Source organism: Nomascus leucogenys, chromosome 2 (assembly GCF_006542625.1).
Source record: "Nomascus leucogenys isolate Asia chromosome 2, Asia_NLE_v1, whole genome shotgun sequence".
NCBI classification, from domain to species: Eukaryota; Metazoa; Chordata; class Mammalia; order Primates; family Hylobatidae; genus Nomascus; species Nomascus leucogenys.
In genome coordinates this window covers 147947353-147974029 of record NC_044382.1, presented here as the reverse complement: position 1 = coordinate 147974029, position 26677 = coordinate 147947353, and the positions used below count along the sequence as shown (strand labels likewise).

General features: G+C 46.6%; 1 protein-coding gene across 1 annotated transcript in view; it reads right to left on the bottom strand.

Annotated features, from left to right (window-relative positions):
- The window catches only part of PLCG2 (phospholipase C gamma 2), a 169901-nt gene extending 143849 nt beyond the window's left edge, over nucleotides 1-26052 (bottom strand). The window contains exon 1 of the mRNA XM_030819355.1: nucleotides 25827-26052. Coding sequence (XP_030675215.1) covers nucleotides 25827-26019 — 193 coding nt within the window. The 5' untranslated portion in view covers nucleotides 26020-26052. The remainder of the gene's footprint in view (nucleotides 1-25826) is intronic.
- Between the last annotated feature and the right edge of the window lie 625 nt (nucleotides 26053-26677).

Below are 26677 nucleotides of genomic sequence, written 5' to 3'. Positions count from 1 at the left end.
TCCTCGAGGATCTAGCATCAGAAATACCATTTGACCCAGCAATCCTATTACTGGGTATAAACCCAAAGGATTGTAAATCATTCTACTATAGACACATGCATACATGTTTACTGCGGCACTATTCACAGGAGCAAAGATATGGAACCAATCCAAATGCCCATTGATGAGAGACTGGATAAAGAAAATGTGGCACATATACCCATGGAATACTATGCTACCATAAAAAAGGATGAGTTCGTGTCCTTTGCAGGAACATGGATAAAGCTGGAAACCATCATTCTCAGCAAACTAACACAAGAGCAGGAAACCAAACACCACATTTTCTTAGTCTTCAGTGAGAGCTGAACAATGAGAACACATGAACAAAGGAAGGGGAACATCACACATTGGGGCCTGTTAGGGGTTGGGGGACTAGAGGAGGGATAGCATTAGCAGAAATACCTAAAAAAAGAAAACGGAAACATCATCCTGAAACCAGTTCCCAGGCCTAGGGAGCACATCATCTTCTCAGGTGACTAACACTGGGAATGGCCTTCCCTTTTGAGCCCTGAACCCTGATGTGCAAAACCATCCCCTATCGATGACACTGCCAACAAAAGTGCTCACAGTTGAGCACTAAGCTAAAGGTTTCACATACCCGATCTTTACAACCACACACGAGGAAGGTACCACCAGTGTGCCCATTTGACAGATGCAGACACTGAGGCCCAAGCAGGGAGTCACACAGACAGAATGGGAGACTCAGGAGGCAAGCCCAGGCTTGTTCAACCCCAACACTGCTGTCATACGTGGTGCCACATGACGTTCCCCAGCACACTGAACACCTCAGGGTCATTCCAGGAAGTGCACACTAATGTCCCTCTGGGACACAGCTTAAATGTGGCCTTGGACCACAAAGCACAGCCACTGGGGCCAGAAAGGCCACTGTTAGATCAGTTTCGCTGCTGTTCCCTGGGCTCCTGTCAGGTGCATAACCTCCCTTGGTCCCTCTTAGAGAGGGAAGTAAAAGTTACCTTCATTTTCATTATAAATACAGTCATGTACAAAATTATGTGATCAATGTTTTGCTTGCCTCTCCCACTCAACAATAAGGTCGATGAAATTAAAGACCCTGTCTTCTTCTATCAGAACTCAATAGAGTGCTTCGCCCTTAGCAAATGATCCATAAATAGTTACTGAATAAATCAATAACAAGAAGAATGAATTAATGAGAAATAAATGCACTTTGATCAGGGCCATTTTAAAAAGCAACATCACCAGCAAAAAAAAAAAAAAAAAAAAAATTGCAGAAAATAAGGCACTAAGTGGACCGCAGAAAGGACACCTGTTTGCAAAAAGAGAGCTAAAACAGGAAGGCAGAGTGTCATCTTGTTTGGCCTCAGCAGGGCATGTGTGAATGCGTGACCCAAATTTTTCACCACTCTGCATCACCAAGAATGACCACAGAAGGCCCAGAAGTACTGGTTTGCGGGTTGCAAATAAGTTGGAGCAGAAAGGCAAATTCACAAATACTGACGCTGCAATAACGAAGGCCAAGCATAAATACTGAGAGAAAAACAGTCTCTTATGAGGCTGCTCATGGCCACGTTACCTGTTCTGTAGACTAGAGTCATCTGGGATAGGAGAGAAGCATGGGCCGGGCATGGTGGCTCACACCTGTAATCCCAGCACTTTGGGAGGCTGAGGCAGGCCATGAGGATCAAGAGGTAGAAACCATCCTGGCCAACGTGGTGAAAACCCATCTCTACTAAAAATACAAAATTAGCTGGGCATGGTGGTGTGCACCTGTAGTTCCAGCTACTCAGGAGGCTGAGGCAGGACAATCACTTGAACCCAGGAGGCGGAGGTTGCAGTTAGCCCAGACCGCACCACTGCACTCCAGCCTGGTGACAGAGCTAGGCTCCATCTCAAAAAAAAAAAAAAGAGAACCATGGTGAAAGACAAAGACTAGCAGAAAGATGAACAGAGCATGGGAAAGGCGTTGCTTCTTGGATGCTGAGCTACACAGTATGCATCTCAGCCACACGTTCCAGTAAATTCTCTTTTTTTGCTTGAGCTGGTTTCTGACCCCCCAGCCAAAAAATCCTGACTCTGCTGAGGGCAGCGATAACTGGGGCATCAGACACTCTCCCTAGAATCAGGACAGAAGTGACAAGGCTAGCCAATCACGGGCAAGAGGACAAAGACACATGCATAGGCACATACAGGCTCAGACACCACAGGGAACAGAGAAAACAGCAAGTCTCAGGGTGGCCCAAGTCTGGTCCATGTGTTTCCTGACACAGAGTCTAAGTGGGTCTCTGTCTTCATCTGGGTTCCCCCAGAAACAGACTCTGAGGCAAGGATATACATACAAGGAGTTTATTTGGGGGCTATCCCAGGAATCACTGGAAGGGGAATGGGGTGGTAGACAGGGAGGCAAGCACAGCAAATAAAGGGTGTGTCATCAAGCTTATTATTCCTGTGAGCAAATAGAGCCAAAGTCCATTGGGGAAGCTGGGAGTCAGTGCAGAACAAGCCAGGAGTGTCCTGACTGAGGGCAAGGGAGCTGGGGTATTGATCCACCAATTCCCCACCCAGCCACGCCACCCCTGGAGGCACTAACACCCCAGCACTCCCAGCCTATCCTGCACCACAGGCTAGCAGAAGCCCTCAGGCACAGTCACAGGTGTTTCCAGCAAGTGGCTTCTGGTGCACAGAGGTCTGTGCTCAGGGGATAAGGTCAGGCACCAAGAGTGTCTGCAACAGTTTCAGTTCCCTGCCACAAAACCAACCAGTCCAAGTCACCATGCTCAGAGAGACCAGGGCCTGGCTTAGCACAGGTTCCCACTCCCCCATGAGCTACTCAGAACACACCCCCACCCTCCTTCCTTACCCCTAGAATAGGAGTATTATATTTTAGAGGAGAATGCCTGGTAGACACCACCAATCTCACAGGCACCAACCTTCATCAGGCAGGTCCAATAGGCCATGAACTACACCGAACTCGTGTCTCCCCTGATCTCATGGGAGCCCCTCCAGCATGCTCTGATAAGCCCCATTTTGCAGAGGGGAAACAGATGCCAGGCCCGCAGAGGATATGGAGTTTGCTCAAGTTTGCACAGTGGTGGCCGGGCACGGTGGCTCACGCCTATAATCCCAGCACTTTGGGAGGCCGAGGCAGGTGGATCACAAGGTCAGGAGATCGAGACTATCCTGGCTAACACAGTGAAATCCCATCTCTACTAAAAATAGAAAAAATTAGCCAGGCGTGGTGGCGGGCGCCTGTAGTCCCAGCTACTCAGGAGGCTGAGGCAGGAGAATGGCTTGAATCCGGGAGGCGGAGGTTGCAGCGAGCCGAGGGAGGCGGAGGTTGCAGCGAGCCAAGGTCACACCACTGCACTCCAGCATGGGCGACAGAGGGAGACTCCATCTCAAAAATAAAATAAAATAAAATAAAATAAAATAAATAAAATAAAATAAAATAAAACAAAACAAAACAAAATAAAATAAAATAAAATAAAATAAAATGATTGCACAGTGGTAGGTGGCAGAGCTGAGACTCAAACTCAGTGCTGTGGGCTTGGGGCCACACAGCCTCTCCAGTGGTCTCCCAGGACCCTCCTCCCTCTCTCTCTAAAAGGGTCCCCTGGGCATTCTGACCTCAGGACACTGAGGATTCACTTCTTTGGAAGTTAAGGGGAGGGGTTTGCCTCCAAAACAGCCAACAGGCCTTGGCAAATGCAAAATAGTGCAGCCCTTTGGAAAACAGCCTGGTGGTGCTTCAAAAGGTTAAATGTAGTCACAAATGCTTAAATGAATGGTTACTGTATAGCCTAGCAATTCCACTCCTAGGTGTACACCCAAGAGAAAGGAAAACACATCTACACAAAATCCTGCACATGAATGTTCACAGCAGCACTATTCATAATAGCCAAAAGGTACAAACAACCTAATATTGTTTGCATATCTGTCCCCGCACCAGTCTCATGTTGAATTGTAACCCTCGGTATTGGAGGTCGGGCCTGGCGGAAGGTAATTGGATCGTGAGGGTGAATTTCTCTTTAACAGTTTTGCATCATCTCTTAGTGCTGTCCTTGCAATATTCAGTGAGTTCTTCAGAGATCTGGCTGTTGAAAAGTATGTGGCACCTCCCTCCCTCTCTCTCTTGCTCCTGCTTTCACCATGTCACATGCCAGCCCCGCCTTCACCTTCCACCATGATTGTAAGCTTCCTGGGGCCTCTCCAGCCATGCTGAACTGTGAGTCAATTAAACCTCTTTCCTTTTTAAATTACCCAGGCTCAGGTAGTTCTGTAGAGCAGGGAGAACAGACTAATACAGCGACCCTGGGCTGTGCCTCAATGTTCTCATTTGTAAAATGGAAGTAATGGGTACTGAACATATACAGTTGTGGAATTAAGTAAGCAATAATACAGGGAAACCTCTTAGAGCTGTACCAGGTACATAAACGTATACTACATAAATGTCAGCTCTGACGGTTGGTGTTGGTGACAGTGATGACAATGATGACGATGTGGGGGCTTGATAGGCTTCCTGCCTTGTATGAAGCTGAAAAAATGCTGCTTCGGCCTGAAACCAGCTCTTCCTTTGCAATTTGGACCTCAGATCCAGAAGGCAGAGCCCAGGCTCTGAGAAGCCCAGCCTCCTCAGTGCCCTCCTCCCAGAGATGCACACTGCCCCCATCCCTCAAGCCTGCAGAAGCGTTACCATGGCACCCTGCCCTTTCTTGGGCCCCAGAGCTGCCCTCCTTCTCCTGATGTAGGAGAAGGACATGGCTGGGACAAGACATGGGCAGCTGTCCCTGTGAAATCACCACATGAATCACCATGTTCAACAAGATAAGCCTCCGCTGTGAGGTCTCCACTGACCACCTGGAGAAGGAAATGCATTGAACAGACTTGAAACATGACCTAGGAAGCCTTGGCGAGAGGGTAGAAAGGACGACTCAGGAGAAGGCCACCCAGAGCAGCCAGAGGGGCCATATCAGTCATCCATCATCCACTGCAAACTCTGCCATGGCTCCCGGCTCCCTGGAGGAAAAGCTTGAGTGCTATGGAGGCCTCCACAGCCCCGGGTCATGTGACCCCTGCTTCCTCCCCATAACTCTGCCCCCATCACGCTGCTTGGCCTCCTGGCTATCCCCAGAGCATGTCCCACCTCAAGGGATTTGTCCTGGCCATTCCCGAAGCCCTCAACACACTCACCTACACAGCCCACTCCTTCAACTTTTCCAAGCCTTTACTCAAATGCCAGCTTCTCAGTGAGGCCTTCCATGTCCCTGGCCAGACCCCTGGACCCTCACGATCCCCCTTTCAGCATTCTATTTCTTTCCATACATAAAAATTTACTCAGTTACAACTTACAAGACACGAATCACATGTCTGCAGGCTATCCAACGACCACATAAGGGTGCAGACTCCTACTCTCAATGGGCATGAAGCTCCCTGGCTGCAAGCTGAGCAGTGCTGCCTGGGACACAAGCAACCCCCAAGAAAGGTTATACTGTGATTACCCAGTAATCTGTAGAAGTACAGCTGGCACTGGATGCTCGGGCCCAGCAATCAGATGTCACGCCTAAATCTAGGACAGATGGCAAAGCTGGCAGACACACTTCCACATTTTCGGTCTCTGTGGGAAATTAAAGCTATCTGATCTCACACGCAGGGAGCACCACTATGATGGCCATAGTACCTGCCACATGGAGAATGCCTTTGCTGCTTGGGGACCACGGAAGAAGGTAATGCAAAAGGAGAAAAGAGGTATAATCTAGATCTGTGCTATCCAATATGGAAGCCACTAGCCATATGTGGCTTTTAAGCACTCAGAATTGAATCTGCTGAATTGAGATGTGTTAGAGGTATAAAACACACACCGGATTTTGAAGACGCAGACCAAAAACCAGAATCAAATATCTCATTAATAATTATATTGCATACATGTTGAAATAATAATGCTTTGGATATACTGAGTTAAATAAAATTTATTAATAAAGTTAGTTTCACCTCTTTTTACCTTTATGAATGTGGCAACTAGAAAACTTTAAACTACACACATGACTGCATACAGCGGCTCACACCTGTAATCCCAGCTACTCAGGAGGCTGAGCTGGGAGGATCACTTGAGCCCAGGAGTTTGATTCACTTCACTCCAGCCTGGGAGACAGAACAAAACCCCATCTCTATATAAAAAACAAAACAAAAGTAACAGCCAAAAAAAGAAAAAAAACAAAACCTCTACTCACATGGCTGGTATTGGTGGCTCACACTGTATTTCCATGGCACAGCAGTGGACCAGAAGCAGCCAGCTTTGGCTACTGCACGATGGAGACGTGGATGGCAAATCATTGTGAGTGGGGTGGGGGAACGGGGTGCGAGGCGTCTGTTCAGATCTTTTGCCCACTTTTTAATTGGGTTATTTTCTTATTGTTGAGTTTTTGGGGTTTTTTTTGCTGTTGTTGTTGTTGTTTTTGAGACTGAGTCTCGCTCTGTTGCCCAGGCTGGAGTGCAGTGGTGCAATCTCAGCTCACTGCAAGTTCCGCCTCGTGGGTTCATGCCACTCTCCTGCCACAGCCTCCTGAGTAGCTGGGACGACAGGCGCCCGTCAATATGCCCAGCTAATTTTTTGTATTTTTAGTAGAGACAGGGTTTCACCGTGTTAGCCAGGATGGTCTCGATCTCCTGACCTTGTGTTCCGCCCACCTCGGCCTTCCAAAGTGCTGGGATTACAGGCGTGAGCCACCGTGCCTGGCCTTTTATTGCTGAGTTTTAAGAGTTGCCAATTTTGGATACAGGTCCTTTATCAGCTCTTGTTTCACAAATATTTTCCCCCATATGTGGCTTGTCTTGTTAACCTCTTAACCTAAAGGTTTTTTGGCACATGCTGATTGGGGAAAAGTGTCTGATGTTGTTCCTCTGAAAACTTTGGGAACCTTGGGCAAATCACTGAAGCTCATTGTACTTAGGAGTAAAATAGGCAAAACTCACAGACAGATTGTAATGACTAGACACTACAAATAAATACCCATACACATGATCACATGGATACATGTGTGCTTGTAGTGCCCAGCACAACGATGACACATGGCAGATGCTCAATACTGCTCCCAAACTTTCAAGAACACTCTCTCATCTGGGTGCCAGCAGCAATTCCCAGTGACATTTCTCCAGGTTCCTCTTAGGAGGTAACTGATGGCCAAACAGGAGGCAGAGGAGCTCAAAGTTGGCAGTTAGGAAGAGATGTTTCCAGGGCTCTGTCAAAAAGATCACCAGATATAGACTCCCCGGGCTGAGGCATTAAACCTTGAAATGATGAAAAGTCTGTGCTATGCTTCAGTGCAACATTTGGACAAACACCTACTGAGGAAACTAAGACAGGTTACCAACTTCAAAAAATGGTCCTTTTGTGCCACAAAAAAAGCAGAAGTGATGGTTAAAATGTATGATTCTTGACTCAAGCCAAGAAGCACATCCTTACCAATCATTGCCCATGCCCATGTGCTTCAAGCTAACATATCCAGAGTTTCCTCATTCATTTATGCCCTAGTCAGCACCAACCTCACGCCAGATGACAATGCTGGGGCCCAGAAAAGTTGAAAATAGGACACTGTCTAGAGAAAGCAAATGTTTAGAAGGAAATTATTACATCAACTATTTAAGACAGAGCAATGAGCAATCAGGAAAATGAAAATCAGAACCACAATGAGGTAACACTTCACCTCCACTAGGATGGTGATAACCAAAAAGACAGATACTAACATGTTGGCGAGGACGTGGGGAAGTTGCAGCCCTGAAACATTGCTGGTGGGAAAGTAAATGGTGCAACTGCTTTGGCAAACAGTCTTGGCAATTCCTTAAGTGATTAAACAGTTACAGATAACCTAGAATTCCATTCTTAGGCACAGAGCTAAGAGAAATGGAAACATGTATTCACACAAAAACTTGTACAAGAATGTCCACCGCAGTATTATTCACAATAACCAAAAAGAGTCCAGGCATGGTGGCTCATACCTGTAATTCTAGCACTTTGGGAGGTAAGGCAGGTGGATCACTTGAGGCCACGAGTTCGAGACTAGCTTGCATAGTGAAACGCTGTCTCTATTAAAAATACAAAACTTAGCCAGGTGTGGTGGTACACGCCTGTAATCCCAGCCACTCAGGAGGCTGAGGCACAAGAATCCCCTGAATCCAGGAGGTAGAGGATGCAGTGAGCCAAAATCACAGCACCGCACTCTGCCCTGAGTGACACAGTGAGACTGCCTAAAAAAGAAGAAAGAAGGAAGGAAGGAAGGAAGGAAGGAAGGAAGGAAGGAAGGAAGGAAAAGAACAAAAGAAAAAAAAGAAAGAAAGAAAGAGAAAGAAAGAAAGAGAGAGAAAGAAAGAAGGAAAGAAAGAAAGAAAAGGAAGGAAGGAAGGGAGGGAGGGAAAGAAAAAAGAAAGAAAGAGAAAGAAAGAAAGGGAAAGAAAAAAGAAAGAAAAAGAAAGAAAGAAAAGAAACAAAGAGAAAAAGAAAACAATAACCAAAAAGAGAGAACTACCTAAATGTCCATCAAGTGATGAATGGGTAAACAAAATGTGGTCAACCCACGCAATGGAATATTAGTCTTAAAAAGGAATGAAGTGTTGATATGCCACAATGTGAACGAACCGTATGTTAGGCTAAAGAAGTGAGATGAATCCTGGCTAACATGGCAAAACCCCGTCTCTACTAAAAATACAAAAAAATTAGCCGGGCGTGGTGGCAGGCACCAGTAGTCCCAGCTACTTGGGAGACTGAGGCAGGAGAATGGCATGAACCCAGGAGGCAGAGCTTGCAGTGAGTCAAGATCACACCACTGTACTCCAGCCTGGGCGACAGAGCGAGACTCTGTCTCAAAAAAAAAAAAAAAAAAAAAAAAAAAAAAAAAAAGAAGTCAGATGCAAAAAGCCATGTATTGTGAGAAATGTCCAGAAGAGGCAAATCTGTAAAGGCAAAAAGTAGATTTGTCATTGCCAGGGATGGGGGAAAGTAGAGGTGACTGCCAATGTATAGGATTTGGGGGAAATGACAAAACATTCTAAAACTGATTATGATAATGTTGGTGTAACTCTGAATATACTAAAAACCACTTAACAGCATACATTAAGGGGTACATTATAGGGTATAAGATGTTTTTATCTCAATAAAAGTATTAATTTCTTTTGCACTTCGGGAGGCTGAGGTGGGTGGATCACCTGAGGTCAGGAGTTCGAGACCAGCCTGATCAACATGCTGAAACGCCGTCCCTACTAAAAATACAAAATTAGCTGGGCATGGTGGCACATGCCTGCACTACCAGCTACTTGGGAGGCTGAGGCATGAGAATTGCTTGAACCTGGGAGGCAGAGGTTGTAGAGAGCCGAGATTGTGCCACTGTACTCCAGCCCAGGTGATAAGAGTGAAACTCCACTCAGTCTCCAAACAAAAAAAAAAAAAAAAAAGAAAGAAAACAAATCCATAGGTTCCTCATCAAGAGAAGGTGGTAGCTCAAGGTAGTAGTTATACATTCAATATCACATATCTACTAAGCATCTACTAGGAACACTTGGTAGCAAAAGCTGGAAGTACAGACATGAATAAGGGTGTACCCACCTGAGGCCAGGCGCGGTGGCTCACGCCTGTAATCCCAGCACTTTGGGAGGCCGAGGCGGGTGGATCACGAGGTCAGGAGATCGAGACCACTCTGGCTAACACGGTGAAACCCCGTCTCTACTAAACATACAAAAAATTAGCCAGGCGCGGTGGCAGGCGCCTGTAGTCCCAGCTACTCGGAAGGCTGAGGCAGGAGAATGGCGTGACTCCAGGAGGCAGAGCTTACAGTGAGCCGAGATAGCGCCAATGCACTCTGGCCTGGGCAAAAGAGCGAGACTCCGTCTCAAAAAATAAATAAATAAATAAATAAAAAATGACTGTACCCACCTGAAGGAGCTAGCTTCTAGTCTTTTTATTCCAGACAGAACATTGGTAGGCAACTCTGCATAGCCATAGATTTTTGGAAGCCATTTCAAGATGAAATGTCGGCCGGGTGTGATGGCTGATGCCTGTAATCCCAGCACTTTGGGAGGCTGAGGCGGGTGGATCACTTGTGGTCAGGAGTTTGAGACCAGCCTGACCAACACGGTGAAACCCAGTCTCTACTAAAAATACAAAAATTAACCGGGTGTGATGGTGTACTTCTGTAATCCCAGCTACTTGGGAAGCTGAAGCAAGAGAATCGCTTGAACCCTGGAGGCGGAGGTTGCAGTGAGCTGAGATTGTGCCACTGCACTCCAGCCTGGGTGACAAAGCAAGACTCCATCTCAAGAAAAAAAAAGAAAGAAAGAAAATAAAAAACAACTACAAAATATCGAAAAAATAGGCGACAGATTTTTAAGGAATAAGGTAGAATCCTATAGTAATTTCAAACAATAGCGAAGACACGTTTGTTGGAATGGGGAGTATATCATAATCGGAAACAACCTAAATGTCCAGCATTGACAGGACAGATCAATCTGTCATGGTGTACTGTTGAGTGAAATTGCTCATGGATGTTAAAACAAAGCTACATCCACATGGAAAATCTTCACAATGTCAAGCAAAAACATGCAAGTTGCTTGAGGGATATACACCACGCAGTGTCTTTTATGTAAAGACCTGCAAAACATACTATATGTTAATCATGGATAAAAATTTTTGAAACGGGAATTATAATTATGAAATCATCATACTGATTTCTCTAGGGAGGGAAGGGTACTTATGAGAACTTAACTGTATCTATATTTTATTTCTTAAAAACAATAAAGATGCAAAGCAAACATCACAACTCATCTAACTTAGGTGCAGGGGGTGGGGGGTTATTTATTCTCAATTGCTACGCTACTGAATTCCCACAGGCATAATAGCTTCACTCAAATTGATTATCTTGCAGCTCTGGGGATCAGCAAAAGTCATGAGTCTCACGGGGCTAAAATCGAGGCATCACTGGGACAAGCTTTCTGTGGACCCTCTAGGGGAGAATGAGTTCCTCTGCCTTTTCCAGCTTGCACAAGCCACCTGCATTCCTTGATTCATGGCCCCTTCCTCCATCTTCAGAGCCAGCTGGTACCATCTTCCACTCTCACTCTGACTCCGACCCTCCTGCCTGCCTCCTGCAAGGACCTTTGTGATTTCATCAAATCCACCCAGATAATCCAGGATCATCTCCCCATCTCAAGATCTGTTCAATCTGCAAGAAGCCTTTTGCTGTATACAGTAATATATTCACAGGCTCCAGGGATTAAGACAAGGGCATCTTGGGGGCAAGGAGCCTTTATTCTGCCTATCATAGAGGGTTGGAAATAATAATAATAATAGCAATAGTATCACAACAGCAAAGATAGGGAATCAACCCAAATGCCCATCAACAATAGACTGGATAAAGAAAATGTGGTACATATACACCATGGAATACTCCGCAGCCATAAAAAGGAATGAGATCATGTCCTTTGCAGGGACATAGATGAAGCTGGAAGCCATCATCCTCAGCAAACTAACACAGGAACAGAAAACCAAACACTGCATGTTCTCAATCGTAAGTGGGAGCTGATCAGTGAAAACACATGGACACAGGGACGGGAAAAACACACACCAGGGCCTGTTGGGGAGCAGGGGAAGGACGGAAGAGAGCATCAAAATAAATACCTAATACATGTGGGGCTTAATATCTAGGTGATGGGCTGATAGGTGCAGCAAGCCACGACGGCACACGCTTACCTATGTATTCTGCACATTCTGCACATGTATCCCAGAACTTAGAATAAAAGCAAATTTAAACAATAATAATAGCAATAGTAGCTCTTATTGAGTGCTTGGGATATTTGCCAAGTACTACGATACCCAAAGTATGATACATAATTAACTCCCCTAATCCTCATGAGAGTCCAGTGTAATAGGTACCATTATTATCCTATTTTACAGATGAGTGCAATGAAAAGTTAACTTGTCCATGGCCACAAATGTGATAAGTGGCATAGCCAAGATTTGAACCCAGGCAGTCAGACCCTAGATCCCTTGCTCCTGAGTATGTGGGGTTTGTCATATTATTTTTTAAACCAACATCGACATTTAAAATAGTTAATAACAGGCTGGGCTCAGTGGCTTGCACCTGTAATCCCAGCACTTTGGGAGGCCAAGGTGGGCAGACCGCGAGGTCAGGAGATCGAGACCATCCAGGCTAACACAGTGAAACTCCATCTCTACTAAAAATACAAAAGAATTAGCCAGGTGTGGCGGTGGACGCCTGTAGTCCCAGCTACTGGGGAGGTTGAGGCAGGAGAATGGCACGAACCTGGAAGGCGGAGTTTGCAGTAAGCCAAGATGGCGCCACTGCACCTGGGCAACAGAGCGAGACTCTGTCTCAAAAAAAAAAAAAAAAAAAAAAAAAAAACACGTTAATAATAGGCTGGGCTCAGTGGCTAGCACCTGTAATCCCAGTACTTTGGGAGGCCAAGGTGGGAGGATCTCCTGAGGCCAGGAGTACAAGGCTACAGTGACCTACGGTCACACCACTGCACTCCAGCCTGGGTGACAGAGCAAGAGCCTGCCTCAAAAAATTAATTAATTCATTAACTAAAATAAATTAGTTAATTATAATACTAAGATGGTCACATGTAGTACAGAATGAAAAAGGCATATTACTGAAGTACATTACGAAAGGGTCACATGTTGTGAAAATGTCTTGTGAATAAAGTTTTGTTGGACAAAAAGATTTGGAAGGTGGTACACCAGGTGTTAACACCATCTCTCTGGGTTGGGGGGGGTGGGGGGCGGCTAAGCGGTTGTTTTTCTCACCCAGAAGTAGGTTAAAATGTGCCTACTAATGAATGCATATTACTTCTATAATGAGGGGGGAAAAGCAGTTGTTTTAATTAGGAGAAATATGCAAGGCCAGAGGGAAGCAGCTCAGAGCTGTCTAAACAGGAAACTGGCGTAACGTTCACTCTGCGCCACGCTGGGCTTGGGCCCTTCTTGCCTCCCCAGGGACACGGGCCCTCCTCAGTCATGCCACTGGCTGGTGTAGGGGCTTTTCCCACTGGTGGAGGCTGGGGGCAGGCCAGGGACATCCTGGAGTGGCTGGAAGTGGTGGGGAGGGAGACACCTGGCTGGTGAAATCCAGCCCAAGCAGGAGTAGAGAAGACGCAGTGGGATCCCCGAAGTCCTGGGGCCGGGGAGGCCGGCCCCTCCTCCACCACCTCTTCAGAGCTCTGCGGGGTCTCCTCTTCCTGCTGCACATGCTCTCACCATGCTTTGCCTAATTTTGCTAGTTTCCATTCTACAAATTAGTAAGTTCCCATTTCCTTCTTCTCAGAACAGAATCCTTCACACACACAGATACTTCACCTCCCAAAACTCACGCCTACCCCTGGCTACCAGCACAACTTGTATAGATGAAAGCAGCTCCTTATAGCTTCTTCCCAACAGTGCTGTGACAGTGGAGAGGACCCGAGGCTGTGAAGTGGCATCACCACTGATTGTACTTCCAGAACTTCACCTTTGCCCTGTCCACGCTCCTTCTCCAAGCCCAGGCCTTCCCAGCCTCCCAGAAGAGCTGGGCTGCTTTTATATCCAGGCTCAGGTCCAAGGGCACTTAACCCCAGAGGACCCCTAGCTGTGTGCTACAGAAGAGCAGGAGGAGGACACCCCCTACACATGTGAGCTATGTCTCAGCCTGTCCCATGTCCCCCACGCAAACACAAATGCAGGCACCTGCTGCCTGAGGAGACATATGGCAGCATGGCTGGGAGGCACCCTGTGTTAAGTACATACTGGACATGTGACAATCACTTACAGATTGAATCCTCCCAGTGATCTGATGGGGTGAGCTCCACCATTAACCCATCTTATAGATAAGAAAACTGAGACTCAGGCCAGGCGCGGTGACTCACACCTGTAATCCCAACACTTTGGGAGGCCAATCCAGGCAGATCACTTGAGGTCAGAAGTTCAAGACCAGCCTGGCCAACATGGTGGAACCCCATCTCTACTAAAAATACAAAAATTAGCCAGGCGAGTTGGAGGGTACCTGTAATCCCAGCTACTTGGGAGGCTGATGCAGGATAATTGCTTGAACTCGGGAGGCGGAGGTTGCAGTGAACTGAAATTGTGCCACTGCACTCCAGCCTGGAGACAGACTGAGACTCCATCTCAAAAAAAAAAAAAGAAAACAAAAAAGAAAACTGAGACTCAAAGAGGCCAAGTAGATTGCCTAAGGTCACATAGTCACTAAGTGCCAGGACCATGAGTGGAACCATGGTGTATGGTTAAAGAGGAAGTTGTCACAGAGGTGCCCTATCTCAACCCCAGATACTGCCATGGTTAGGAAGAAACGGGAAGTCCAAGGCTGAAAGGGGCAGCCAGGGCCTTTTCCTGATTCATTTGTTACCCAGGTATCTGAGCAGCACCAGCCACAGGCCAGATATGGGCCAGGTGCTGGGAAGTCCCCCCGATGAGCAGAACAGACAGGGTCCCTGGCCTCCCAGCACTCTTAGGCTGTGGGTCAGGACTACAGAAGGCCTGCATGATCGCACCTTGCATGAAAGCAGGAAAAGTCAACCCCAGGATTTCTGATTTCAACCCCAAACTGCACAGCACCTAAGTCTCTCCCAAGACAAATCAAGACACATCATTTTGTGAGCCTGGTACGCAAAAACCCGCATTTACATCTAAGACAGACTAGGGGGCAGGTGGTGGAGATAACTCTTTTTTTTCAAAAATGATTCACCAAAGGACATCTTTAACTAGATCCCTCCCCCAACTCAGCACAATCCCTAAGATGCTGGACCTGCAATGACTTGTCCGGAACTCCAAATATACCTGCATTCCCAGAACGTGGTGCTATTTCGAGGGACAAATGCTGCCTCCCTCGTTTACCCACTATACTGTATTCCCTCTTACAACCTCAGGGCCCAGGCCAGAGCCATCGCAGCTAGAAAATAACATGACGCGTGGAAGAAAGCAAGGCCTCCTAAATTCCGTTATGACAAACCACAACACATCCATAGTTATCAGTGACCAAATGGGTAGGTCAATCCCTGTACTCACCCCGTTGCCCTCAGGCCCGTTACATGACAGTGCATTTTTGTGTTAGGCCTGACACTCATGAAATACCAAAAATTGGGTGGCTGAAACAACAGAAATTTGTCTCACAGTTCTGGAGACCAGAAGTCCAAAATCAAAGTGTTGGCGAGGCTGGCTCCTCCCGAGGGAGAACCCCTGGTGTTCCTTAGCTTGCAGATGCATGACTCAGATTTCTGTTAACTGTCTTCACATGGCCTTCTCTCCTTGTGTCTCTGTCTCCTCTTCTCATAAGGAAACCAGTCATATTAGATTAGGGCCCACTCTATTCCATTATGATTTCATCTCAACTAATTACATCTGCAAAGACCCTCTTTCCAAATAAGATTACATTCTGAGTATGGGTATTAGCACCTTGACATATGAAATTGGTAAGGACAATTCAATCTGTAACAGGCACCCACCATAGCCCACAGCCCAGAAGGAGCCACACGATGTCCGCTTACAGGAGACCACCTCCAATCCATCCCCATGCCCAGGCAAGGCTGGCCGTGCCAAAGGATACTGATCTCCAAAGCAGCCTGCTCATGTGCACTGGCTTCAAAAGGCATGGCCCATAGGAGGCCTCTCTCTCAGGAGTCCATCCTTGGGAGGTTGCAAAACCAAAGCTGTCACTGATGTGGCAGCAACAGAAAAAACCAAGGTTTGGAGACAGGCTTGGTGGGGAGGGGAGGGCCATATCTGTAAGAGAAACCCAAGAGGGCAGATGAGACTGTCTAAGAGACATCACCATCAGCAGCTCTTGTTACAGACAGCAAAGTCCTCAGTGCCAGTGGCTCACCACTTCCCTTTCCATGCAGCCCAGCGATGAGACTGTTCATTCTCCTGGATTCCTACAAGACCCCTAGACCCTTACAATCATCCTACTTATCAGCCTTCACTGGGGCACCTAGAGCTGCCTCTGAACCCTCTAAAATTAGGGGTTGCAGAAAAGCCTGGAAGCATGCCCCCAATCTTAGGTCCTGCTCTTCTAGCATGTGGCTAGGGCACGTTTCCCAGCATCCTTTGCACTTGGTCACATGCCAAATTCTGTTCAACAGAAGGTGGGAGGGGGCCGGGCACAGTGGCCCATGCCTGTGATCCCAGCACTTTGGGAGGCCAAAGCAGGAGGATCACTTGATCCCAGGAGTTCAAGGCTCCAGTGAGCTGTGATCATACCACTGTACTCCAGCCTGGGCAATAAGCAAGACCCCGTCTCTGGTGGGGGGAGGTGGGGGGGAAGCAGGTGGGAGGAAACAGGTACATCTACTTCAGGTATGGCCCATAGAAACCTCCAACCTCCTGAGCCATCCTCCGCTCTTCCTCTTCCTCCATGCAGTGGTCAGACAAAGGATCCTGTGGTAGCCTCCAACACCTTTGGACATGATAGACAGAGTCCCATTGTGATCAGACAGCAGAGTCCCATCCCCAATCCCACTGGATCATGATTTGAGTGAGTGAGAGATAAACTTACACGAAGAAATAACTTGTTACTGCAGTTAGGCTACCTTCACTGATAGGAAAGCTTTGTTGCTATGCCTTATGCCAGAATGCCCTCCCCACAGAGCTTCCCATGGCTCCCTCCTTCTCACCCTTCAAGTCTCAGCTCAAACATCACCTCTACAGAGAGGCCACCCTGAGGCCTTCCCCAGCTAAGCTAGTGCTCCTGGCTAATGACTCCTTATTACAGTACCCTGTTCCTTTCCCTCCTAGCGTCTATCACGATCCAACATGATTGAATGTGTTAGTCTGGCTTTTTCTGCTTTTCCTACAAGACTGTAAGATCCTCTAGAGATCTTCAGGGTCCTGTTCACTACTTTATCTGCAATGACAAGCACATTGCCCAACACACATCAGGTCGCCTTTGAGTATTTGTAAATCAACAAAGGAACAAATTCTAAGAACATTCTAAGGTTGTCATCCAGGACAGAAGACAACTCTTGAAAACAAGACAAGCAATTCCTCAACTATTCAGCATAAGAGAAGGGCTACAGCATCATCAAGAATAAAAACGTCAACTCTACTTTTCACACTGGCAGGCTCCAATGTGGAGGACACATACCTCAGGGGGAGCAGGACAACCCATTGGGTGCAGGAAGGAAAATCCTCATATAAATGGAAGACGTAGTATTTATCCCATCCTTTCTACAATGCCATCTTGCCTTTATGCTGGATGATGATGATAATGATGACATCAACGACAGCAAGAGCAAAAAATACTTAAGCACATCCTCTGTGCCAGATACTATTGAAGCATTTTACAAATATCACGTCATTTACTTATCACAAGAGTCTTATGGGGTGTGTTATTCAATTATTCTCATTTTATAGATGAGGAAATGGAGGCCCAAAGAGGTGAGATGAGACACCTAAGGTCACACCCCTACCAAGTGGCAGGACAAGGATTTGATGGCCCTTCTTTATATCATCACCGCATACCAGTAACTGAAAGGCAAATAAGTTTACGGACACTTCAGGCATTGGTTGGGTCTTATTTCTGATGAGATGCTTCATTGCAGGGGCTTGGGGACAACCCTCAGACAATGGATTTCTTCTTAGGAGATGCCAGTGAGAAAATAATTCATTTTATTATTATTTATTATTCATTTTAATTATTAATAGTAATTTCACATTTATTTCAAAACCATTTTGATAAAATAACAACTTTCAAAAATACTCATTTTTTCCATAAGAGAAGTCCAAGAGTGCATTTCAGGATGAGCCAAAATACAGTAAACTCTCACTTTGGCACCATTGTCCCCAGCAGCCCTTTTCCAGGCTGTGTTTGTGGTCTTTTCCTAGCATCTCCCCACTAATCCGGCGCCTCTAGGATGAGCACCAAGTCTCCTTTCTCTTGGTACCTCCAGCACCTGGCAGAGCAAGTCCTCTGCACCATAAGGAATTCACGTGTTTCCATCCTGCTGTCACAAAGAAAGTCTAAACGAAGCTGCCATTCTTGGTCTCAGGCAGGGTGTTTATGACACACAGAACTGATACATCTTTGAGATCATTTAGGAGAAGAAAACAACACAGAGCAGGAAGAAGACTTGAGACTGAGAGTAGGAAGAACAAGTTCAAATTGTAGCTCTGCCCTTTCCTAAACTTGGGCATGTCACCTAATCTCCCCAAGACTCAATCTCTTTATGAATAAAGCAGGGATAGCTCCCCCTTCACTGGACCACTGTGGGGATTAAGGACGTATCTTTGATGTGCCTTCACAGAGACTAGGACACAGTGAGCATTCATCAGAAGAGGCTCTCATCGACGGTATCATGATTAAGTGGGAACCCCAAGAACCTAATACCAAGGAAACAGACAGCTCATAGGTATGAGAATCCGTCACTCATGGGCAGCCACCACTTGCCAAAAATAAGCAGACAGAGAAAATATGCCCAAGCAAAAGTGAAAATGTTAGAATAAAAAGCCTATTCAGTTGAGATGGACGCATCCAGGCCCTCCAAGGGGCCCATCACCACAGCCGACCCTAAAATTCCAGACCCACAAATAGGTGGCACCACATCGGCTCCTGAGACAAAATCCAAGCCTTTCAAATGGACAAGATGTAAGAGGACACCTAAGGCTCAACTCAGAAAGGCCCCAGAGCAGACCCCTTTCCACCTGAAGACTGCTCAACCGGGTCCCTCAGAAAGGAAGGAAAACCAACATGCCCAACAGTACCACAAGCTCCCTCCTGACATTCAGAGACAACTGGCTCTTTAACTCTATGCAGAAGGCTGGGGATGGAAGGAATCCCAGTGCCATCTTATCCAACATCCCTGGAAAGCAATAGGGAACCTGGAGGCCAGGAAGTGAGGTGTTGTGCTTCAGACTCAGTCTTGTCTACCACAGGCCAGGCCTTGGGGGTCCTCACCAGGGGGCCTTTTTTTCTTTCTGGTCTTATTGTATTAAGTTTTGATTATGCAATATTTCCCACATCTTAAAAAGTACATACAATAAAATCTATTTAATTCTCACCCAATAAGATAGAAACTACTATTATCTCACTTGACAGATATGGAAACTGAGGCACAGAAATATAACAAAAGAATTAGCTTCCAGTCACACTTCCAGTAAGTGGCTAATATGGTCTGGCAGTGTCCCCACTCAAATCTCACCTTAAATTGTCGTTCCCATAATCCTCATGTGTCATGGGAGGGACCCAGTGAGAGGTAATTGAAACATCGGGCCGTTTACCTCCATGCTGTTCTCATGATAGTGAGTAAATTCTCATGAGGGCTGATAGTTTTACAAGGGGCTTCCCCCTTCACTCAGCTCTCCTTCTCCTTGCTGCCACCATGTGAAGGTTTCTCCTTCCACCATGACTGTAAGTTTCCTGAGGCCTCCCCAGCCATATTGTGAGTCAATTAAGCCTCTTTCCTTTATAAATTACTCAGTCTTGGGTAGGTTTTTGTTTTTTGTTTGTTTGTTTGTTTGTTTGTTTTTTGAGACAGAGCCTTGCTCTGTCACCCAGGCTGCAGTACAGTGGTGCGATCTCGGCTCACCGCAGCCTCCACCTTCCAGATTCAAGCAATTCTCTGCCTCAGCCTCCCAAGGAGCTGGGACTACAGGCGTGTGCCACTACACCCAGCCAATTTTCATATTTTTAGTAGAGATGGGATTTCTCCATGTTGGCTAGGCTGGTCTTGAACTCCTGACCCCAGGTGGTCCACTCGCCTTGGCCTCCCAAAGTCCTAGGATTACAGGTGTGAGACACTGTGCCCAGGCTGGAGTATGTCTTTATTGGCAGCAGAAGAATGGACTAATACAGTGGCAGAGCCGGGATTTGCATCATAAATTGGGATTCAGAGTCGACATGCTCATATGGGAGCTTGGCTACTGGTGGCCACCATCAGTTCCTGCCTACCATTGATGTGCATGCCATTCCTTCTCTAAGAGAGAAATTTCCTTTCCTTGAAGCTGAGCTGGGCTTACTGATCCGAGCTGGTGAAAGTGATGTCCTGGGATTTATGAGGCTGTCGTAAGAAGCCTGTAGCTTCTGCCTGGGACTCTTCTGCCTGAGACCACCACATGGTAGATGCTTGGTCAACAGCCCCAGCTGAGGCTGGGTGCAGTGGTTCATGCCTATAATCCCAGCACTTTGGGAGGCCAAGGTGGGCAGATCACGAGAGGTCAGGAGTTCAAGACCAGCCTGGCCAACATGGTGAAAGCCCATTTCTACTAAAAATACAAAAATTAGCTGCATATGATGGTACCCACCTGTAATCCCAGATACTCAGCAGGCTGAGGTGGGAGAATAGGTTGAAGCCAGGAGGCAAAGGTTGCAGTGAGCCGAGGCTGCATCACTGCACTCCAGCCTGGGTGACAGAGATTCCGTCTCAAAAACAAACAAACAAAAAATAATCCCAGCTAAGCTCGGTCTTCCAGCCATCACCACTAAGGTACCAGATGTGTCGGTGAAGATTCTGGAAACTTCCAGGCGAGGTGACACCAAATGACCTCAGTCCAGGCTACATAGAGTAGAAGAATCGCCCAACTGAGCTCTGCCCAGATCTATGACCCACAAATCTACTTGTTTATATTACATGACACCCATTAATCCCACAGGATCAGGGCAGCCATCCCTGATAACCGTCTAGCAAATGTCTCTCAACTCCACCCAAGCAGCTCCTCCACAATGAGCCCTCCCCACTCCTCACCACCTCCCCCACACCCAAATGGACAAAAGCCTTCCCTCCTCATACCACATCCAGTGAAAACTCCTGCTATGGTACTAAGCACGCAATCTTGCAAGGGCAAGTTTGAGTCTGTCCCCCCTCTTGCAAGTTGGGACTCCATCCTCCTCCTCCCTCTCTCTGCAGAGTTTAGCACTCAATATGATGGCAAACATGTGCTGAACAAATGAGAAAGTTCCATCATAACAGGGTTCAGAGCAAAACCCTATTTCACCCAGTGACATTTTATTGCTGTGAGCAAAGCAAATACATGACTCTAGAGCAGTTTCTCAACCCCTGCACCACTGACATGTTTGCTGGATCACTCTCCGTGGTGGGGACTGTCCTGTGCACTATAGAACATTTAACAGCCTCTCTGGCCTCTACACACTAGATGCCAGTAGCACCCCGTATCCCAGGTGAGAAAATCAAACACGTCTCCAGACTTTGCCAAATGCCCCCTACCCTGGAGTAGGGAGGGGGAGGCAAAAATCACCCTGGTTGAGAACCACACGCTGCTTTGGACAATAGGACCTAGATGTTTACCCAGGGCTGCACAGGGATTGTAACACCTGTCCAAAAGTCACACACCATTTGCCAACTATACCAAAACCAGGTGCCGGTGCTCCTCTCACGTGCACCTGCTCCTGCAGACCCCACAGTAACCAGCAAGTTCCTGCTAACCAGAACTCCGTGAGGAAATTGCCAGAGCGGGGAGTTCTCCTTGAGATAAAACGTCACCCTTCTCAGCAGGAGACTGAGCGGTGACACTCACAGTCCCCACCCAGGGCCTGAAGGCCTGCTCTCTCAGGGTGTGAGGGCGAAGGAACATTTCTAAGCTCTTCACACATAATTGGTTTTCCCTGTCACTTTACCAACACCATCATCGCAAACAGGGCCTCCACTGCATGCTCAAAGATGCAAATCCAATCACGTCGTCCCTCTTCTGAAAACCTGAGAATGGATCCTACTCCCCTCCAGTCCAAACCCCTAAGGAAGACTACATAGGCTGGACTCCACTAGTTAGCAACAACGGCAAACATCCTGACAGTGGTGGTTCCCCACAACTGAGTGCCTGTCACATGCTATGAATTCAGCCGAGCCTCTCTGACGCATCTTCTCATTTGCTTCTTCCCAGCCATGACCCTGTGGGGTAGACACCAGTGTTATTTCCATTCCACAGATAAGGGAGTTAAAGTTCAGAGAGTGGAGGTAACTTGCCCAAGATCACACAGCAAAGCTCATCCAATGGCACTGGAAGTCAAGCCCCATACTGCTCATACCTAATAAAGCAATATAGGCTCCATGAAGATTTGAATCCAGTTTAATAACTGATGTATCTCTAGTGCCCAGGGCAGTGCTTACAGTAGGCATTCAAATGGCAGAAGGGAGGCAAAGGAGAGGGGCAAAGGTGGGAAGGGAAGGAGAAAGATAGGGAAAGTGGGAGGGAAAAGGGGCGGGGGGGAAGGGCAGTGTCTCTCCAGCGGCGTATGTGTGAAACCTGCCTAGTTACCAGACCGTCTGGGGGACTTATTATAATAACGCCCCCCAGCCAAAGTGGTGAAATATCATCATTCTTGGTCTCTCCAGGGAGAAAGAAGAAGGAAACAAAGAGGCTGAACAGATAAATAAAAGAATAAATTGAGACCAGGCATGGTAGTTCCTGTCTGTAATCCCAGCAGTTTGGGAGACCAAGGTGGGAGGATCGTTTGAGGCCAGGAGTTGGAGACCAGCCTGGGCAACACAGCAAGACCCTATCTACACAAAAGTTAAAATATCAGCCAGGCATGGTGGCACTCACCTGTAGTCTCAGCTACTTGGGAGACTGGGCAGGAGGATCACTTGAGCGCAGGAGTTCACAACTACAGTGAACCATCATCAGGCCACTGCACTCTAGCCTGGGCAACAGAGCAAGACCCTGTCTCTAAAACAGAGAGCAAGAGAGCGTACCCGCGTAAGCAAGTGAAATGGTATTACTCAGCAGAAGGGGAGAATGACAGGGCATAGATTTCAAGCCAACATCCTGTCTCATGCCCATCAGAATGAGCTTCAGAAGAAGGTTCTAATACCCTGTACTTTCTTTTCTATATATATTTATTTTATTTTACTTTAAGTTCCGAGATACATGTACAGAACGTTCAGGTTTGTTATATAGGTATATGCACATGCCATGGTAATACCCTATGCTTTCAAGATCCCCCCTGGGTGTTTCTGATGGGCAGCTAGGCATGGGATGGGCAAGTTGAGACGAGAAAGCAACAACCTGCAGTCCACTCTCAACGTGGCCCACTTGTATTTACCATGAATGCCAATCCTCTCACCCCTCGTGGGGGAAGGGATGGTGGCCACCCCAGCTGCAACAGGCTTCTGGGCCACCTGGGGGTGGAGCTGGCCAATGCAAACAGTCAAGAGGGAAGATGGCCACCTCCACATGGGCAGTTTCAAAGCAGGGCTCTGGTTCTGTGCCACAAGAGACCCACTTGCCTCCGAAACCAGGAGAAGCCTTTCAGAAAGCAGTTTGATCACACTCATGATAGGATACATCAAATTAAGGATGACATCAAGCTACCAAAGTCTACCTGTGGATGGCCAAGTTTAGCAGCCACGCAGCATAGATGAGAGTGCAGGCAACAGGCACTTTTACACCTTGTGGCTGAAACACACAGTGGGGCAACCTCTTTTTCGGGGTGCTGCCAAACTTCCCTTTAAAGTTAAAATATGTCATACCCCCATCCTGGCTAACACGGTGGGACCCCATCTCTACTAAAAATACAAAAAATTAGCCAGGCATGGTGGCAGGGACCTATAGTCCCAGCTACTTGGGAGGCTGAAGCAGGAGAATGGCGTGAATCCAGGAGGTGGAGCTTGCAGTGAGCAGAGATTGTACTACTGCACTCCAGCCTGGGCAACAGAGCGAGACTCTGTCTAAAAATAAAAAAAATAAAAAAAATAAAAAAATGTATATATATATGCCATACCTTCAGCTCAGAAATAAACCTCCAGGAAGCTGTCCTTCAGATATACCCACACATACAAATGAAGAATAATACAATGATCACCCTTCTCTACCACTGGAGGGAATATAAGTGGTGCAGCCACTTTGGAAAACAGTCTGACAATTCCTAAAATGATGAAACTGAGTTAGCATATGACCCAGCGATTCCACTCCTAGGTATATACCCAAAAGAAATAAAAACAGACATACACACAGAAACTTGTAGAGAAACATTCTTAGCAGCACTATTTATATTAGCCAAACGGTGGCAACAACCCAAGTGTCTGTCAACAGATAAACTGTTGGAATAAACTGTGGAATATCCATACAATGTATCATGATTCTGCCACAAAAAGGGAAATTTCTGATCCACGCAACAAAGTGGATGAACCTTGAAAAATGCTGAGTCAAAGAAGCCAGTCACAAAAGCCCATATATATATGATCCATTTCTATGAAATGTCCAGAACAGAGAGGTTTATAGAAACAGAATTAAATTTAATGGTTGCTTACATCTGGTAGCGGGGATGAGGGGATGGGGTGACGGTGAAAGGTACGGGGTTTAATCTTGAGGTGATATAAACGTTATACATTTCATTGTGGTGCTTGCACATATATATATACTAAAACCACCACAGTATACATGCTGCATACAATGGGTGAATTCTATGTATACTATGTGAATTATGTCTCAATAAAACTATTATTAAAAAAAAAAAAAATACAAGGCTGGGTGAGTTGGCTCATGCCTGTAAGACCAATGCTTTGGGAGGCCAAGGAGGGAGGATCACTTGAGCACAGGAATTCGAGACGAGCCTGGACATAGTGAGGTCCAATCTGTACAAAAAAAAAAAAAAATTAAATTATCCAGGCATGGCGGTGCATTCCCATGGTCCCAGCTACTTGGCAGACTGAGGCAGGAAGATCACTTGAGCCCAGGGGGCTCAGGATACAGTGAGCCATGATCATGCCATTGCACTCCAGCCTGGGTAACAGAAAGAGACCCTGTCTCAAAAAAATTAATTAAAAAAAAAAAAAAGAGTAAAATGATAGTCACTTCGACTAATAACAAAAGCCTGGAAATAGCACAAAATGCCCCTCTCTGGAGTTAAACTGTTACATTGAGGCCTGTGCCATTATATGTCATGTGTCCAAGAAAGAATGAGATCAATGTGTGCTGATAAGAAACCACCGCCAACGTCATTATTAATTAACAAAAAGAAGTCAAGGTGCAGAAGTGTACAAGAGTTCCCAACTGCTTTTTTTGTAAATCGACATATTATGCAAGCATAGAATATTTCTGGAAGATAAAAGTAATTGGTAATGAACTTGCCTCAGTAGCATGGGTTAGGGGCTGGCGTGGAGAAACATTTGAGTTGACTCCTTAACACCCAGGAATATATATTTCAATTAAAAACTAGTTAATTTAAAAACACAAATTAGAGCAAATCTTTGCAACTGAAAATTGCTTAAGTGCCTTTACTCTATTTGTTATAAACAGTCTTAGGAAACTTTAGGATCTGAACTAGTTGCCCAATCTAAAGGAGGTAGGGGAGGAGAGACACCTCTACTTGGACCAGACCTGCATTTGAAAGCCATAAAACATTCAACAACTCACTCTCTCTGCTTGGAGACTAAAGCAAAGGCCCCTGACTGCTATGGTGTGCAGTAAAACACAGTACCATTTGGCGACCAAGCTATGAGTTTCTGCAGGCTTGGGCTAATTCGCCCTTAAGAGGACAAATGACTCCACCAGTTGTGGGAACCAGACGATCCCTGATGCTGTCAGACAGGGCACAGAACCACCAGGCAAGGAGAGCTGCGTGAATGCCATTTCCAAGTTGGCTGACCTCAGCTTTGGTTATTTCACCGGAGTTTTCCCGGCTGAACTTCCTCCACCTGCTGTAAACCTCATCAGAGATCCACACAAACTGGCAATGCTTTCATTTTAAGAAGAAAAAAAGAACACACCAAACCAACAACAATCACAGTAATGACAAGATAGGAAGGTGGACAGGGTCTCAGGCCAGGGCCCCAGAGGACGGGCAACACTGCCCCATCCTGTGAGTACTCACAGAAGCCCTCGATCTTGTCAGCGGTCTTGCTCCAGGCCACCTGCCGCGTCTCCATGATCACCTGGACGGTCCTCCGCTCAGGGGTGGACTTGCGGAAGCTGAACACAGTCATCACCGTCCCCAGCTCCAGGGCTCTCTTGATCTGGCTCTTCTCATATTCCGCAAGGGAATCCACATTGACTATGGTGGACATGGTTGGCCACTCTAGGGAGAAGGAAGGAATCGGGAGAAATCAGGAGGCTGAAAGGGCAGAATTAAAGAGTGAACTGATTTTAGTACTGAAAGGGGTTTAGTTAACAGGGCATGAACTTCAGGAACCAAAATCCTGTCTCATGTCAATCAGGATGAGTTTTAGGAGAAGGTTCTAGTGGCAAGGCATCGCTGGCCACTCAGAGAGCTAAGACAGGACACAAAGGTTTAAATGGAAACTGAAGTGTGAGAAGAGCCCCTGACCTCAAGGACCCAACCGTTACCTGGGCTTTGAATAACCAAATCACCCTGACCTGGCAGAGAGCCCCCTCCCTCCCCACCCACTCTTCTCCTAAAGAATATTTGAAGAGCCAAAGCAGCCCACCCTGGCTCCCACCTCTCACCCCTGATCTCCAACAGCCTTCTCTATCCCGTCTAGAGATTTCTAACCATCTCTTTATTCCTGAGCCAAATTAAGAACAACAATAAAAAAAAATGAAATAAACGAAAAACAAACCAAACCTGCAGAATCGTCCATGGAGACCTTGGCAAATGGTTCCTCTACACAGAAATGAGGATAAAAGGCAGGAAATGTCAGGTCTTGGCAGCTTCAAGTTCAAATCCTAGAGAAGCTTCCTGCTGACTGCGTGGCTCTGGGTAGA